The sequence below is a fragment of the Nanorana parkeri genome, unplaced genomic scaffold, assembly GCF_000935625.1.
Source record: "Nanorana parkeri isolate BGI_ZX_2015 unplaced genomic scaffold, ASM93562v1 scaffold4, whole genome shotgun sequence".
NCBI classification, from domain to species: Eukaryota; Metazoa; Chordata; class Amphibia; order Anura; family Dicroglossidae; genus Nanorana; species Nanorana parkeri.
Genome location: NW_017306272.1, coordinates 536,337 through 554,858, shown reverse-complemented (window position 1 = coordinate 554,858; position 18,522 = coordinate 536,337). Strand labels below are relative to the sequence as shown.

The following is an 18,522-nucleotide window of genomic DNA, read 5'->3' as shown; positions in this document are numbered from 1 at the left end:
CTCCACCCTAATCATTTATTCTAGAGAAACCAACTCCTTCCCTCTCCAGCCAATGCCATGACCCTTGCTTTTTATATCTAGTGTTCCCCACCTCTTAGATTTTAAGATGTTTACAATGTTTACAAGGTTACAATGTTCACTATTCCCCCTATGTTCTCTATTTCTATTTTTCTTGTCTAAAAAAATGTCACTTGTACCCCTTTATTGTTTCACTTCACAGAACCGCTCATTATGCCAGCACTTTACAAAGGATAAGAATTAGAGTAAATAAGGAGCCATTTTAAATTATGAATGCAGAATAAGTAATTACATATCCAGAGTATTCCGAAATTTTGTATGGATAATAAAATACTCTATTTTCAGGCACGACTGTGGTTAAGCAAATGTAAAAAGAGGATAAATAAATGTTATATTTGTACTGTACAGATTATTACATCATGAAACATTCAGCATTGTAATAAGGACAATCACTCTATAATCTCTCTGAAAATATACACAAATGAAGAGCGCATGCGCCATGTCTGGTGTGTAACAGGGATATGCCGAGCTCAGTCACAGATGGCAGGCTTTGACAGCTCCCATCCATAGCACAGATACTCGACAGTTCAGCACAAGATCAGTGACATTCTGTCTCATTAGAGCCACGCTAATTATCACAGCTAGTTTCAGGGGGAAACCATGTGTTGCAATGGTCAATTTGAAGGAGTCTGTGCATCAACAAACTGGTAATAAGGATCAGACACCTTATTATATGACAGCATGCTGCCTATGATCTGATTTGCTGAGTTAAAACCAAGTCAATACTTATACTTGATTGTTAGAAAAAACTGTGTACAAAAACTACACTAGCATATTCATCCCTACAGTTATCGATGAATGTGCATTTTTACACTTGCCAACAGAGTGCCTCCTAAACTAAATTTTGTGTTTACTTTATAGACATATCAACCACATTCTGTTTTTAACTCTGAGAATGTACTCATTTAAATTCCAGAATGTCATTTGTAAATATCTAGAGTATATCCTTTGTAGCTGCTTCAGAACAACACAAAATACCTTGTGAATATACAAAAATGCCTGTCCTGTGTAATCTCAAAGTTAGCCAACAGAGAATAAAAATCATCTCTGTTTTGTGGGCAGCATGTCAGTCAGTTTGTGCCATACAAAGTAAAATGTATTGGACATAACAGCAACTACTGGAATAAGGCCCCTTTCACATGGGGGGTGCAATTGGGTCCGCCTGTCAGTTTTTCAAATAGAGCCCATAGACTAACATCGGATGTTAGTCTATGGGCAGCCAGGTGTAAACAGACCAGCATCCATTTACACACCATTAACCCCACCCCCCCCTCTCCGGCCAGGTCCAGAAAAGCAAATGGAACAGAGTTCTGTTTCACCTGAACTGATCATGCTGGACCAGGGGTAATCTGATGTAAATGCACACGTATCCATTTACATCCGACTTCCCATAGACCAACACAGGGTCCGGCAGTTTTCGTTCTTCCACCCAACACAAGATCGAAAAAAAAACTGGATGGACACGGATGTCACAGCGGTGACATCTGATCTGTGTGGTCCTCTGAAAGAAAATATATGGACACTGCAAGGAGTTTGCATGTTCTCCATGTTCTCCATAGGCTTGCGGTTTCCCCTGGGTGCTACGGTTTCCTCCCATACTGCAAAGACATGCTGGATGGTTAATTAGCCCCTGTCTAAATTGGCCTTGTGAGATGTGAAATAGAGACCTTAGATTGTAAGATCCTTGAGGGCAGGGACTGATGTGAATGTGTAACTATGTAAAGCACTGCGTAAATTGTCGGCACTATACAAATAGTCTAATTCTCCCACACCATTCAAAATAAAAATACAAGGTTTGGCCCTAGATAGATTATACTATTCAATACTCTCATAGAAAAGGGCTTAAAGTGGAACATTAAGGGGCATATTTATAAAGCAGTGAATGTGACTTTCACCATTCATATGTGGTGAATTACTCACTGCGATTTACACCATGCACCAGAAAGATTCACCTGCAATGAATGCCTGGCAAATATCAGATTAACCGTTTTATAAATATACCACTTTGGCGTGCTTTCATACTTTACCAGGAGCACACCCCAAACCTTTGTGCAGGCAAGAGTCTATATTGAGCCAAATGGCCCAATACAAGCACGCAATCACATACATCCACACACTTTACTTTTAATTGCAGCGTTTGAGTTCCATACACTTTAGGTAAAATAAGCACCTGCCCTTGTATCTGTGTTTGTTACCAAACAAAATGGAATCATTAATAAATTTGTGGCAGTTTAAAACAGAGCTTAAAACACGCACACACATTTTAAAAAAAGCTTCAAAACCAATACCCAGCTAATATGTATTTGTCACACGTGAATAAAGACATCTAAAAAGAGAATTCAGGTTTCTGGATAAACAAAACATTCTATCACAATTAGAAACATTTCAAAAGGCCTATAATTTTCAATCAAAATTACAGTAATTTCTGATATACAAGCCATGATTCATGACAGCATTTTACACTTCATAAGAGATTGCTGTGGCCTGATGTATAACATGCTGAGCAGTGAACCAATATAAACAACTCTGTTTAATGTTTAAAAGGCACTTAATGTTTAGAACCCAACAATAAAAGGAACACGTTGCAGAAATTACCACTTTTGCACTGATTAATGGGTTGAGATGCATTTGAAATTTGACTGTTTACGTGTCCATTTATTTGTGTGTACGGTGATATACACACATATATATATTTACTACAATGCAAAGTATGTGTTATACACACACAGATATATACTACAGTGTATGCGCTCCAAAGACTATATTATTACTCATGTTTTGATATAAGGAACAATTAAGACGATGTAAAGAAGACATTTCAGCATGTATTTAATATTTTCAGGGAAGGGGAAATGCTTGCGTATGTTAGTGTATTCAATGTACACTGAACGCATCCATTAGAATTTGTTTTTTTTCTAAATGATTAAAGTTAAGGACAGCCCCAGATTTGGTGTAAAGGAGAATGCAGAGTAAGGGCTTATATGGATGGGCTTTGGGCTTGTATTGAGGACATCTGAGATAATTTTGAATTCATTAACCCCTTTTTACGGATGCACGCAATTTGTAACCTGGGCATGTTGGGTATCGTTTTACTCGTTGTAACCTCATCTTTTATATTTCATTTAAAAAATGGGTATTTTGTTGTATTTTGGGGCATTTAATTAAATTTTTCACTAAATATTGGGGTTTAATAAGGAGTTGCGCTAATATTGCGCAACATAAAAATTTGCAACTACCACCATTTTATTCTATAGGGTCTTGGCATTCAGAAAATATATAATATTGGGGGGTTTTAAGTAATTTTCAGGCCTAAAATGTGGAATATAACATGGGTACAAAAAATGAAAAAAAGGCCTCAGTCATGAAGGGGTTAAGGTGCATTTGACCTGCAGCTGAATTTATTCTGGCCTGCATTTGAGCAGCTTCAAGCAGGTTTTGCATTCCCATAAACTTGTATGGGATTGTAAAACCAGCCTGAAGAGAACAAAAGCTTGTTGACACAGGTCCTAAGCAACACTCACTTCTGTGTACTCTTTTCTGTATTTGTTTACCAGTAAACTAGGGCTGGAGAAATCCCAGTAGCCAGGTAGCCAATGCTTCCTAAAAATTCCAGCTGGCGCCTAACTTTTGATGTTTTCTATGGTTGTTGTCAATGAAGCTGGCTCCTAAAAAAAAAATCCTGCTGGCTCCTAAATTGGACAGACTGGCTCCTGAATTCCATAATACTTTGTCCACCCCTGCAGTAAACCTATCACAAACCTGAGCAATTCAAATTAATAAGCTTTGGAAATACTTAGACTAGGAGCCAGCCGTGAGATCACGGCTGGCTCTGCCCGGCTGTCAGTTGCAAGGCTTTCGGCCGGCCCGCTTCGGGTTTCAATTCGGCTCAGTCAAGCCGACGCATATGCCTTCGGCTCAAATGAGCCGTTCGGCCAGCTTCGGGAGCTGTACGGCCTATAGTGAATAGCCCTTAAAGCAGCCCTTTGGCTCTACTGAACCGAACGGCTCAGGTGGCCGAAGCTAGCCGAAGGATCAGCCGGAGCTACGGCTGATCCCTTGGCTAGCTTTGTGAATAACCCTCTAGGTATTTAAAGTAAATCATTCTCAAATTGAAGCTTGGCATGTGGTGAAAAAATTTATATGCAGAGATTTCTTCCAATGGAAACCACATAACAAAACAAACAGTACATCTAGAGATACAGCATCTGAAAATCTATGCTAATCTTGGCTATTCCAGTAAAAAAATTAGCTTGGCCCTACACCCTTTACCATGATTCACACCTGACAGTTTTGTAGCCTAAAGCTCCAATATGCTGAACAACAAAAATCAAACACTTTTAAATTGTGGCTGTTCACATGAGCCTGTAACTTGGCGTCTGAAGCTCAAAACAGTACAGGAGCTACTTCTGAAGCAGAATGGGGAATTTTGGCCCTATAGCCCTACAGACTTAATGGAAATGCCTGAAAATGAGCTGAAATGACAATCTCTGTGCTCTAATACCTGGCTTTTCTTTGGCTAAAACAAAAATGCTCAGGCCGAAAACACCTTAAAATGCACAAAACGTACAAAAAATGCTACACAATCAACTGTGGAGGCTCACGCCATGGTGCAAATGCAGCCTTATGATCTTCCCTATTTGTCAGTGAGGCTGACCATCACATTAAATTTGAGATTTGCATATATCATCAAATTAACATGTGGTTTCCACTGTGGTTTCTCTTCGTATTGATTTTTTCATCACAGGCTCAGTTTAAACTTGACTGATTTACTTTTAATACCTGGAGAATCTCTGTCACCAAGGGAAAGAAGTTACAACTTTGCACTTATTTAATTGTCCAGCTCGTTTATTAAACACAAACAATAACATCCAAGAATGATCTGTGCTTCACGAGAGACTTAATTCCAATGTTGTTAGTGCACAGTAATGATCCACCCTATAATGCAAAACAATGAAACAGTCAATTTCAAATTAGGAGCCTCTATCAAACATTTACATATACTGAACAGTCCAGCATTGAAAGGGTAAAATCATTCATTATAATAATTGCAGGAAACATTACTACTGGACTAATGACACCCCTAAATGTTCAAAAAGGTGCCAAACACTGAGACACAGGAGAACCCTGTCTTTTGTTATTTAGAGGCGTCATTAGTCCAATAACATCATGTGCTGCTTAGCACATCTTTTTCTGGCATGCTGTGCTTTTTATGATTAATGATCCCACCCTTCCGGAGCTGGACTGTGTTGCATATGTGCATGCTTGATAAAGGGATCAAACCCATATTGGTCTGCTCTGTTTATAGTATGGGTCATTAGTCTAGCAGTACGTGGGCTATTTTATGAATGACGTAGAGTGGCTTTGCATCCACTTTTAAGGCATATCTTACTTTAAGAATAACCAGGGAAATATCTTAAATCAAAGTGATCAGCTGTTCTCAACCAGATTCAGAGCTACTGTATCACAGCTGGCTTAGCTTTCATTCTGAAGAATGACATGTTCTTGCTTTTGAAAATAATTGACTGACCTTACAAAAGGTCTGTTGTATCCTTTGGAGTTGTGGAAAGCCAAGTGGCTGTGAATGCTCTAGAGACCCAGAGTTAGGTTAAAACAGTTAAATGGACCCAATCCCCTGTCCACCTACTGTTGGGTTTTACACATTTTAGATGAAAATCTAAGAAACCCTTTACCATTCTTTAAGCTGACTTGCGGATTCATTTGTTTAGATAACTGGCCATTACCTATTTGCTTAGCTAAATCCAGGTATTGACTTTTTTTTGGACCAGGCAGTGTATATGTAAACAACCTCACTCACTGGGTCCACTGAATAATAGCAGCACTCTGTTCAATGTGAAAAGCTACTCACTCATGGTTGTGTGATATGCCAATAGAACAACATACCCGGGGCATTGATTTCACAGAAAGTGTTGTGTGGAGATCATGTAATAACTAAATATTTAAATAAACAGAGCCTACTTTACCCATACATGTTGACTTTGCTAATCTGCTATATTTCTTAGAAAACGTTTGAACTGCACACAACTTTAGCAGCTTATACTGTGTATACCAAGAATAATAGCTATTTGCCAATTGTACTTGAAATAGAGAATATCAATTTTCAAAAGACTGAAATCTTTATTCGAACAGGTCATCACAAAAAGTCCAAACTGAAACTAATTACAGCACTCTGCAATAAGTAAAGGATAAACATTAACAATGTTAACAATTTATTGTATATAAAACTCTAAGTCACTCCAAATTACATTATTTTAGTTCATAGGAATCAAACAATGGCATATAAGGATTTTAACATACAGTAAAGTATTCACAGACATCTACAGCGTATAAATAGCTCAAACACAGCACAATAATACACTAAAAATGAAGGTACGAGTGTATTCTCAGCTTAAATATATAAACCTACAAACAAGAATGATTGGGTTTTTTGTAGAGGTTAAAATTGATCTACTGGGTTATTTTCTTTTCCCAGCTTCCAGTGTAAGCTACATGGAAGATGTATTTTCTTGTGCAGCATACACTTTACCAACATGAGATTATGTTTTCTATTGCCCCCCGCTGTCTTTAACTCTGGTCATGTATTTGTAATTTTGGAACATTCCAATCAGCAGTCAGCCACAGGACTCTCGCTATTGCATTTGTTTCACAGTTTGGAGCAACTAAACAATCCACATTGTGCTGGAATCAAACAAACACAATTGCAGTGCCAGTCAAGGGCCATTGTTGATAGATTTCCATGCCAGTTTCAATTTTTGGTCACTTGAATCTGGAAAGCAAGTGAAACCATGATTGTCATGGCTGAAAGCTAATAGGAAAACAATAAAATTGTTAGAAGAATTTCCAAGTGTATGGCCAAAATAGCCATCACTGAGCCAGTGCCAAAGAGGGCTGCAAGACAACAGCAAGCAAAGACACTGGGCTTAGGTCTACATAATGGCAAGCCTGCCCAAAGAGAAATATGGGGCGTGATTTACTAAAGGCAAATAGGCTGTTCACTTTGCAAATCAATTTTCCCTTAGCTTAGTTAATGAGGTGAAGTTCTGCTAACTTCAACCAATCAAGTGTAAGCACAAATACTGTTTTTGCCTCTGAAGCTGCTCACCTAGCCAACGTATCCAACATTATTTCCAGGGCACCCTGCCCAAAACCGCCCCCACCCCCCTTGGCGAGCACTGTATCCTTTGACTTTGTCCCCCACAAACTTTCTCATGCTGCGTGTGATTAGTACGCAGCCCCTGTCCTTCTCTATGGGAGTACGCGGCCATACGCCGCCCTACGCTCACCTCAAGTGCAGATCCGTACGACTGCGATTGTCCCGGCTTGGACGCAGACAGGATCCATCCTGTCTGCGTACAAGTATGGACACCTGCACGGACGTGCAGGGTGGGTGAGCATAGGGCGGTGTATGGCCGCGTACTCCCATAGAGAAGGACAGGGACTGCGTACTAATCACACGCAGCACCTGTCCTTCCCAGGAGCTGCCCGATACAGCCGTGCACGCAGCATGGAGATGTACGTGCCAGCCTTTTCTCATGTGAATGAGGCCTTTAAGGAAATCTGCAAACATTTTTTATTTTACATGACATACTGTAGAAAATGTTTTTTGGTTTACAAGCTGTATCATGTTATTTCCATCACTTATCCATTAGAAATGTTACATATTTTTACTGACTTGTCTAATGCTTATTGTTATTTTAACGGCAAGAATAGTCAATATTCATACTTTACTACTATAAAACCTAGAAACCGCCATGTATACATTGCACTAAATTCATTCAATATTGAAATGCTCTAAAACTGTACAGAAGGCAGAATAATATTTTTCTTTAAATGAATATTATGTACCTGGCTTTTGGAAGCTGCAACCTTTGCAAATAGAGCTTGGGATACTTTAGCTCTTTTCATTTCCTGCTGGATCTCATCATAAATGGAAGCATTAATATTCATGCTGCAGTTTTCCAGGCTTCCGTTTCTTTCTGTTGCAATGGTCGCTGCCTTGACCTGAAACATACATTTGTACATAATCATTCATGTGATAATTGTTATTGATTCATATAGCACCAACATCTCTTGTGAAGCTTTACAGAGTCCACAGATTTCTGATCTCCAAGGTCTAGTGTACACGGGCTTTCGAGATCAGTTAAGGCCATTTAGAGATAGGTGTGCTTTGCCTTTATTCCTCATGTAAGGCACAGTGGAGGCATGGCAAATGTATAGTAAAAGCATCTCAAATGCCTTTCTACACTAGCCCTTACAGTAATGTGACTTTTCTTTTCTGTTCAATAAAAACAACACAATGCAAGTTTTAGCTTGCTATAGACAAGAGATGACCAATTTTAGAAGGGTAAGGACAACCATTTTTTTCACAGTTTAATCAAGTTAAAGTCCATTATCATCTGAGCCTCTACAGTACAATGTTCACTGTTGTCTGCATACAATCTTGCACTCCACATTCACCTCCATGTAGAAAACTGATTACAACAGACCTGTCAGCACAGGGTCACATTATACTTACCTTCCCATTGGCCCAATGGTTGGTATACCACCTCTCAGCTTCACTGTGTGTGTAATATTTATTCACCCTCTGCATGCGTTGGTTTCTGCCGGTAATTTATACATAACTACAGAATGTAAGAGCTGGTGGGAGGAACAACTGTGTGTGTCTAGCTCTGACAAGCCTAAAATTGACTTTCTGTCTCTTTGACAATGGTCATCAGACAAATAGGGGGGTGAATCTCCCAAGGGAGAACACATACAGCAATAAAAACTTGGCAGAGGGTCTATCCTCGCACCACTCTATCCAAAACAAAACAAAAAAACACTACTGAGCTTTGCCTTCGCATACATTTAAGATCTAAAACAGCGCTTAGTCACCCTCAGGGCCTGTTCACACACAGCACTGTTCTGTGCTGACCTGATCCGTATGCTCCTACACTAAAAATGCATCCCAATGTATCCCTATGTGTTTTATGGGCTACAGTTCTCACGTGCGCAGTCCGTTCAGGTTACGACAGAAAAATACTGCATGTCACATTTTGTACGGTCAGGAAACGCAAAACGCGGCAAAAACGCACTGCACTGCAGCTAACACACTGACAGCCCCACACCCACGCATCAAAAACGCGGCAAAACACATAGCACCACGTCTGCAGATCCGCACCTGATCCGGACCTGATCAGGACCTGAAACTCATGTGAACAGGCCCTTAGCAACACTTAAGTACTTAAGTAATTTTACTACAAAACTCTGGGACTGTTGCTTGTCACTACCAAACCTCTAGTTGGCATTTCTAACAATATTACAGGACTCCGAATGAAAAAATGGGTCTATATAGTGGAAAAGGAAGAGCTAGTGGAGTTAAAGGAATGAAAAGCAGAAGTCCCTGAGCCTCAAAGTACAGCTTCCTTTAAAGCAGAAGTAACTGCTGCTGCTAAGAATAATTGACAGGGTAAACTTTTGTAATCTTAAATTCCACGTGAAGTGGAGAGTCTTTCATGTAGGACGTTTGAGGTGAAGCACAACATGCACTTAGATTTAAAGTGACACTAAAGAGGAGTTAAATATTAAAAATACATTCAAGTACCTTAAATATTAACAAAATTGTATCTTAGTTGTGTAGCTGTAGATCCTCAAATCATCTCTGAATTAGTGCGGACACTGTTCTTCCTTATGGAGGGTGGCTACTTCTGTTCCCCATGGTCCCTGTGTTTTGTAAAGTAGCCACCACTCTAAGCTTGCTCCTGTGAAGGACTACAATCGTACGCATAGCTTACTAATTTGCAAAAAAAACCTTGTCCAATTCCTACTGTCCCGTCTTATATAAACTAGCCTCAAATGTGTATGGCAGCACCCTCTCTTCTCAGCTTTATATCCATGTACATGTACAGTATGGTTGGATAACTTGAACATATTTGTGAATATGCATTCACCGTTTAGGGCTTGTTCACACCAAGCGTGTTCCAGGAGCAGAGCAGAGCAGTTACAGACCGGATCAAAACTGCGTCCAATGTGTTCCACTGGTATTTGATCTCTAGTTCACACCACAGCGTTCAGTTCCAGAGCATGTAAAAAAAACTGCAGCAAGCCCTATTTTACCTGCTCTGGAACGCATTCAAACGCCCTGGAATGCACTGAGAGCTCATTTTAAACTAAAAAGTTTTGTTTTTTTAAAACCAAAAATGGTCCGGAACGCATCAAAAACGTGGCAAAAAACGCAGTATAACACACTGCACTGCATGTGCAGAAACTCATGCAGATCTGGTCTGCATTTGGTGTGAACAAGCCCTTAAAGGAAGGAACTTTACTCCCTTCTTATTACACATTTAATATTGTCAACAATATGCACAATATGTTACCTACATTAAACACAATGCAGGATAGATAGATAGATAGATAGATAGATAGATAGATAGATAGATAGATAGATAGATAGATAGATAGATAGATAGTTCAGAATTTACAAGCACACATAATAAATGTTTTATATACGGCACTTTCTTACATTATTGACTTTTGCTGCAACTGCAAATATGAATGATATACCATTATACATTATCCACGGTTCAAATCACATCTGCAGTTTAACAAATATTTCACATTTTGGTAGAAGGTTAATATAACACCATCTCTATTGTCAAGTGACAACAAGGAATTACTAAGTCATAAAGCAAGTTTTGTGGCAACAAGCCAGATATTTTCACAGAGCCGTGCAAATGTACAACTGAAAGCTTTTGCAATTAATGGGAAAGAATTTAACCATCCGTCTTTGCAAATACGGCTTATCTTGAATAGCATGCATTGTAACTGTCATGATTTATGTCTGTGATAACAGTGTGATGGTATCTTGTTTTTCCTTTTTCTTTATTTTTATTAGATTTCCTCTTTTGATAGTTTAACCTTGCCCTTTCAGTTTTTGCATCGTGCATTATCTGTAGATATTATAACGTCACACTTGTTAATAGACTGCATACTTTGTCCCTAGAATGACATGTGTAATCTTTACCTTTATGAGCACTCTCAATGTATATAATGTAAATATTTATCTTACAGTTACACAGGCTTTTTTTAGGAGGATAGAAAATATGCAGAGGAAAATACAGCCCATGGCAACTAGATTTCAGCTGTCATTTTCATAAAACAACTACTTCTGAGCCCACATTGCAGGGATCCCTCACTCCTGAAGCCCCCTAATAAGCAAAAGTAACACCCTCATCCCACTGGTTAACCTCTTTGGTAAAATAAACTCACCATTTGAAAGAAAAAAAAGCACCAAGAGAGCCAATGTACCTAAGGAACAGACTGAAATACCAGCAGTAACATGTAGGTTGTGCTACAGTTAAACATAGAATTGTTAGGCCCCTTTCACATGGGTGGTCCAATCGGGTCGGTTTTGCAGGATGTCCAATGTTATGGGCAGCTGTGTGTATACAGATGGGCAGCCGTTTACACCCAACTCCAGCCAGGTCTGGAGAACCAAACGGAACAGGGTTCCGTTTTTACGCACCTCATCGTGCCAGATCAGGGGTAATCTAATGTATACGGACACATGTCCATTTACATCCAATTCCCCAAAGACTGACGTGTGGTCCAGTCACTTCAGTTTTTTCCTCCTTTTGCAAGATGGAGGAAAAATCTGGATTGACACAGATGTCACAACGGCGACATCCGATCCATACCGCTCTGATCAGGAGAGGATCCGTGCAGCCTGTGTGAAAGGGGAATTTACGGAGTCTGACAAAAGCAGGAGAAATGCATTATATGGCCAATGGTTTGGTACAGATCACACATTACACCTAAATAAGCTTGTTTGACATCCTATTTCAAAACTATGACTGTTATAAAGAGATGGCCCCCCTTTTGCAGCTATGTCATATTCTGGTGGAAGGATTTTCACAAGAATTCGGACAGTGTTTATGAAACACAGTAGAGCATTTCTTGAAACAGAAGATATGTACAGGTCCTACTTCTATCATACAATCTAAAAAATATGGGGTGTCTCCCTCATTTTAGAATAGTGGGCGGAGCCATGGGCATCATTCTTTCCTGCCCTGGTGGCTAACCACACATCCAGAATTTGCAGGGCTCCGCTAGCTATCCTTAAATTAGGAATAACCCCTCCCCCCTTTCTTTTCTATGGTGATAGAAATGGGACCTGCAAATACCTTCTGTTTTAAGAAGGCTCTGTTGTGTTTCTTACGACTTAGGTTGGGGGCTTTTTGTTTCCATTTAACTTCACCATAATGTGTCTGGTTGTCCTTTTTGGTCGGTCCTTCAGCCATATTCAATAGTAATCATGGTTGCATACGCTATAATGATGATGGCAAACTAGCCTGAAATAGCTGTGTGCAGTGTGGAAAAACTGTTCTGAACAAAAAAAGACCTTCCCCAAAGTGTTACCCACAAGGCTAAAAGCACACAGTTGTCTAAAATATCTTTGTTTGCTGTAGCATTAAAACTACCGTTCACTGGAAACATCTAAACTTAATGTTGAGCTCTAGAGACATAATTTAGGCCATATAGGTGAATGTGATGGCCAGGCATCGACTAACTTTGGGCTATGTAGTGTATCTGTTGATGATCGATTCAGTGTTTACCATAATTAGCTTCAGTCACCAAAAGCAATAAACCCTTTATTAAATAAAACATATAAATCAAAGAAGAGTTGTTTGTTGGTATTTTTGGTGGGATTTATAGATCATGTCGTTTTAAATGAAGAGCAGACCATGTGTGTTAAACTGTTAGTCAAAAGGATAAAAAATATTTTCCCAATCATTTCTCATTAGAAGATAAGAAGGGGGCATTAACAGCATTCACAAACATAATGTATCAAATCCAAATTCTCTAACCTCCAGCATTACCGTTTTCCAGTACAAAGCAGAGCAGGTATCTGATATAGTGTTTCCTCAAAAGCACTAACTGTGCATTCTTTCTGGCCAACTTTCTTTGTAGTACACTGAGCCAAGACTTACAACAAGGGATGAATTAGATTATGTTGCCTAGAGACTTAAGCTCTGTTAATTCACACATACTTAGTTAGCTCTCTAACCAGAATTGTCCGTGTTTGAAACTCTGAATGCTTCTGTCTTATAGGCTAAATTATTCTGGAATTGTGGCCAAATAAACCTAATGCACTGATCATTGCATTACATGGATAGTGTCATCAGGGGGCCTGTTCTAAGAACAGGAAGGTTTGCCCAATGTGGGCTTGCACCTCTAATAGTATGGTGGCCTCCTTGCTACAGAGTGGATCAATATGGGTCTAGGCAGAGGGCAGCTGCAGAATGCTTACTTTAAGTGATATATCATTCACAACTGACTTTTTATAATCTGAAGAATAAAGCTGGCCATATGCCATTAAGAAACAGCATAGATGGATGAATCTCCCGCTGGGCTACTATATTCTGACAGTGGCAGGGGTGCCGCTGTCAGAATACCCGAACAGTGACAATAGCTGATAGGCTGCTCATACTGTTTGGCCTAGAATTCTCTACCCAGCTCCTCCATTTTCTAATTGAAGGATGTTGGGTGTAAGGCTGCTGACAGTGCTATCCACTGAGCCAAATTTGTTTAGTATATGGGCAGCTTAGGTTTGCCTGTGCCTAGATGCCTTTTAAATAAGCTCAGGTAACTGTGCTTGAAATAAAAGTTCAGCCTTTTAGTATTATGATGACAACCTCTAAGGTTCAAAGGGATTTGCCTAAAATATTTTTTTAACCCCCTTTTACTTTCATGTCTCAGGAATTTGTTTCGGTGTGCAATAATAATTGTTGTCACTTTTTTAAAAAAATTATCAGGCTGGAAACAGACTGTGATACCTGTTTTTTGGATCGACATGAAAAGAATGAAAAATCGTTAAAGCAATTTATAAATCTTTTGTACTTGTTTTGAGACAATTGGCAGGAAAAATAATGTTATGCAAGGATTAACAGTCACATGCATTTTTTCAATAGTTTCCAATATCAATGCGCTGCATATATTTTATGAAATATTCTATTCTGTTGGGTTTATTCAATAGGACAAAGAGTAAAACACAAGAGCGATGTGACAATCACCAGCCAATCAGCTAACATCTTGCATAGCTCTGACTTTTTTAAACTGACCGCTTGTTACGTATTATTGTATTTCTCAGAATGGAAAGGCTCTGTGCACTGCCTTATTGGTAAAAGGTTTTTGCTGGTTCATGAAAACCTTCTCAGAGAAAGTCTGGTTACTGCATACAGTACATACCTTGGTAAACTGGAGATACAATTGAATCCAAATGAAAGATATTTAATATAAAATGGTGATTGTTGAAGGGAAGTTATCTGACTTCCTGCAGGCAGTCTTCTTTTAGCCTCTCCCCAGCTTCAGATTTCAGATAATATTAAAAACTGCACTCATTTACAAAGCAGTTGACAATACAATATTTCTCCATTTGTTTATAGTGCTGAAATATTCTGCTCACTTTACAGAGAACACCTGAACCATTTATATCAGTGCTTTTCCCTGGAGGAACTGAAATTCTAAGGTCCCAGCCAAGCACATTCAAGGGCCAGTTTGGTCAGAAGCCAATTCCTCTAGAACTATGGGACCAATTTACAACTATCGGTTAAATACATGCTTTTTGTTTTGCCGCACTTTGTTTTATTTTGTCTCTCTGGTTCACAGATGGATAAAACTGAGAGTTATGATGTTGAAGCAAAAGGACATAAAGCTCTTAAAAGAGCTAAATGAAGAAGAAAAAAAAAAGGACAAACTTAAAAAAAAGCAAACTGTCAGCTTGAAAAAAGTTTCCTTCCCCTGCTTCTCTCTAATGCAAAATACAAACGGCAGTAAAACAGATTATGCAATGTGTAGGGTGATGTGATTCATCATTGACATGTTTGACATAAAAGCAGGAATGGCTGTACAAATTACCAAAGTTAGTCACAAAATAGATTTCACTGCGTCTTTTCCACCTTAAAGCAAACCTGATTGGCTCCTGAAAAAGTGGACGAGGACATTACAGTAGATTTCGTCTCTAAAGCACTCTAATATAAGGCCAACATGGTCACACTCTGGCCTGTCTCTTCAAGCTCAAAGCACCTCAATAGTCAAAAGGTTGACAATGGAGGATGTAAGCAGTAAGGTTCAAAGCACGGCCATGTAAGCTGTGGTTGCTGTTTTCATATTAGAGCATCCAGGTTTTGGGGATCACAGGTGCTGAGAAATTAATCAGCGGATACCTGTTCCAAGGACCTGTGGCTACTTTATCAGTTAAAGTAAGACCATGGGTCTGTTTTAACTGAAATATGGTGAAAATTGGGGACTGGGGTGAGAAACTAAGTCCTTCCAGAGAAAACTCATACAAACATTTTGTTTACTAGGAGCTGAACCCAGGTTGGGACACTAGTGGAAACTACCAAGCCAAAGTAGCCTCATGTGGCTATAAAACAAGGCATACAAACTTTTACATATATGGCTGTGAATATTGTTGGAGGTTACTTCCTGTGACTGGCTTGTACTTGTCCCTGTGTCCCTTAAATGATATAACCTATGTCTGGTGTCAGCAAAATTAGCCTAAGAACATGGAAAAGCTTTGTTCAAAATCAATATTGGTTTTCCATGGTAAATGCAGTAGTTATATTCACCTAGCTGCTGTACATAGCCAATCACATACCACCAACAGTGACAATTTTATATGTACATTGTACCAACCCGTGATGTTAAAACTTAACTGTTCCCTAGATGCAACTGTTATACTTTATATTCAAATTCCCAAATATACTTTAAATTCTATTCCTTATTATTAATCTGTAAGGCTGGTTACACACCTTACAACCATCGTAAGACTTTTGTCTTGCGATGGTTGTAAGGTACTTAAAAAAACGTACGATCTGCCTATGTTGCATAGGCAGATCGTACTTGCGATGATCGCAAGCCACGCCCCCTGAGGGGCAGGCTTCCGATGACCGCAATGCCGAACGGGCAGTGTGCGCTTGCGCACACCGGCCCGTACTGCTGTTATCGTACAGACATGCCACAAACCCGCCGAACATCGTACGATGCTCGGTGGGTTTTCGAACATGTCCGTAAGTTTAAAGTCGTGCGACCTTACAGTAGTAGAGGTCGCACGGCTTCCACACACCTTACGATAATCGTACAATTGCGGGATTTCCCGCGATTATCGTACGATTATCGTAAGGTGTGTGGGGACCTTAAGGCATCAGCATGTTGCAGTAACTCTTGTCCCCCCATTCACATGCCTTCCATCTCAATGTTCTGTACGTCTTTGGCTGCTTTATTTAGCAGAGCTAGTGATGGTGTACCAGCTCTCTTACACAACCCAAGTCAGCACCACAACATCTGCACAGTTATGAGCGTGCCTATTCCCAGACCCTAACCCTAAGCCTTTGGAATATCCAGGTGAGCTTATATATATATAAATATATATACACCGTATATATATATAATCTACATACACACATATAAAACACACACACCATCTACTGTATATTTTAATATTTATAGTCTTGGTAAAACACCATTTGTAGCCTGGTACAAAATGCTTGTTACAAAGCAACAGACACGCAGAACTAATCATTTTCTTTAGATTTATGATTGGTCTTTTCGGCAAAGGTTAACTACAAAACAAATACGGTGGCCAATCAGATTAACTTTTCTTCTATGGTTTATGAAATGAAAACCATCCGATTTGCCATTACAGCTAGAAAAACTTTTTTTGTTGTCACTTGTACATCAAATTACATTTTTTAACTTTCAAGTAAAATTTTAGCAGGTCTTACTACGCTGACAAAAAACAAACTAAGGCAGTATAATTGCTTATTAAAATGAATCATTAGCTCAGCTTCCAATCATCGATGGCATGTGTGCTCTGTTATAGCTTGCAAAAGCAACAAATGGCTAAACTAAACAAACCTCCCAATTTTCAATCATTGTTATAGCAAAGAGTAATACAGCACAAGGCACCGGTAATACTATTATATATTTTAAATTATATTAGTAATCTTCTTAGTTACTGAGACACACAGAAACACAATGCTATGATTCAGTGAAGCCTAAGGCAACACTAATTATTAAATCACTGCAGTTCTAGAGGGAGATCACTTTTTATGGTTCGGAGTCCATTTTATCCCCTTATCTCTAAAAAGATCCTTCACTGGACTTCAGGCTAAACTCCATTAATAGTAGACTAAGACATTAGCACACTATGTTCCCTTTCAATAAGGAAATTTGCTCTCTTTCTTGCAATACATTAGTGCATAAACGTAGCAGCTTCCTCCTATCCACCATCCCAACCTGCGTTATTTATTACTCCTGGAAGACATTTGGTAATCATTAGCTGTAAACTGTGCTGCATGTCAAGAAAAGAAGCTTTTGTCTCTGATGAACTCATCGGTTTTATTGTGTACATTGAATTGGGCTTTTGGATAGGAGTCTAAGCAATATTTTCCAGGAACGGTCTGATTTAAAGCACATAAGTACAACTGCGATGCAGGAGCCAATGATCCTTTCTACATGCATGCACCCTTCATGTTGTTCAAACAATAAAGGGGGATTCAATGTGGAGAAATCTGTTATCTTCACAGTAACAGATACCCAACAACAATCTTTTCCAGATACATCAAATGATTAAGCCAAATAAGAATTACCACACTGTTATAGTTTAAATAAAACAAAAACAGGGATGTCTTGTGACTGCTGGGAATAACAGAAGCAAATAGTAGAAGGCATAGCTTGTCCAAATAATAGGAGTTTGCACTATATGATCTCCCTACAGAGCAGTGAAAATAATGTTTCCACTTATACATCCACTAGAAAGCAAAATGAACCAACATATACAGGATCTCTTTATACAGTGATCATTCTATAGATTTGTATATAGCCAAGTGTGCATGATTATGCCTTGTGGAGACAATACTGCCGATAGCATTAACTTTGTGGAAACAATAGTTATAGTATTAGTAAGTCAGTCTGGAGAATGCGATTCCAGCCAATTGACTCTTCCTCACAGAACAGTCAGTCCTCGGTTGTCTCTACAGGCTGGGGGTAAATCAGAGACATAGTACTGTTCCTCCATCCAACACTGCTGTTACTGTCGGATGGGGTGAAAGTCATCAGACATGTGCAGACAAAAGGACCATAGCCTTTACATGTCCAGCTAATAAAAGGTGACTTCTATTTGCTAAACTAATGTCACAGGGATAGCACGAAACAAAGATATATTGTCCCTGTCTAAAATTTTGTATTTTAGATATAACCAAATAAAGATAACAAAGCATCTACACAGACACATTATATATACGTACACATTATACATACACATACACACATTATACATACACATACACACACGCGCAAATTATATATTTATATCTATATAAATATATAATACATATCATACACACACACACCTGCATGATATTGAACTGGTAAAAATATATATTT

The 18,522-nt window shown here is 39.0% G+C and overlaps 1 protein-coding gene across 7 annotated transcripts in view; it reads right to left on the bottom strand.

Annotated features, from left to right (window-relative positions):
• SATB1 (SATB homeobox 1) overlaps positions 1 to 18,522 on the bottom strand; it is a 96,098-nt gene that overhangs the window by 22,260 nt on the left and 55,316 nt on the right. For all 7 annotated transcript variants that reach the window (XM_018576320.1, XM_018576336.1, XM_018576343.1 and 4 more), the window contains one exon: positions 7,942 to 8,097. In XM_018576320.1, coding sequence (XP_018431822.1) covers positions 7,942 to 8,097 — 156 coding nt within the window. The remainder of the gene's footprint in view (positions 1 to 7,941; positions 8,098 to 18,522) is intronic.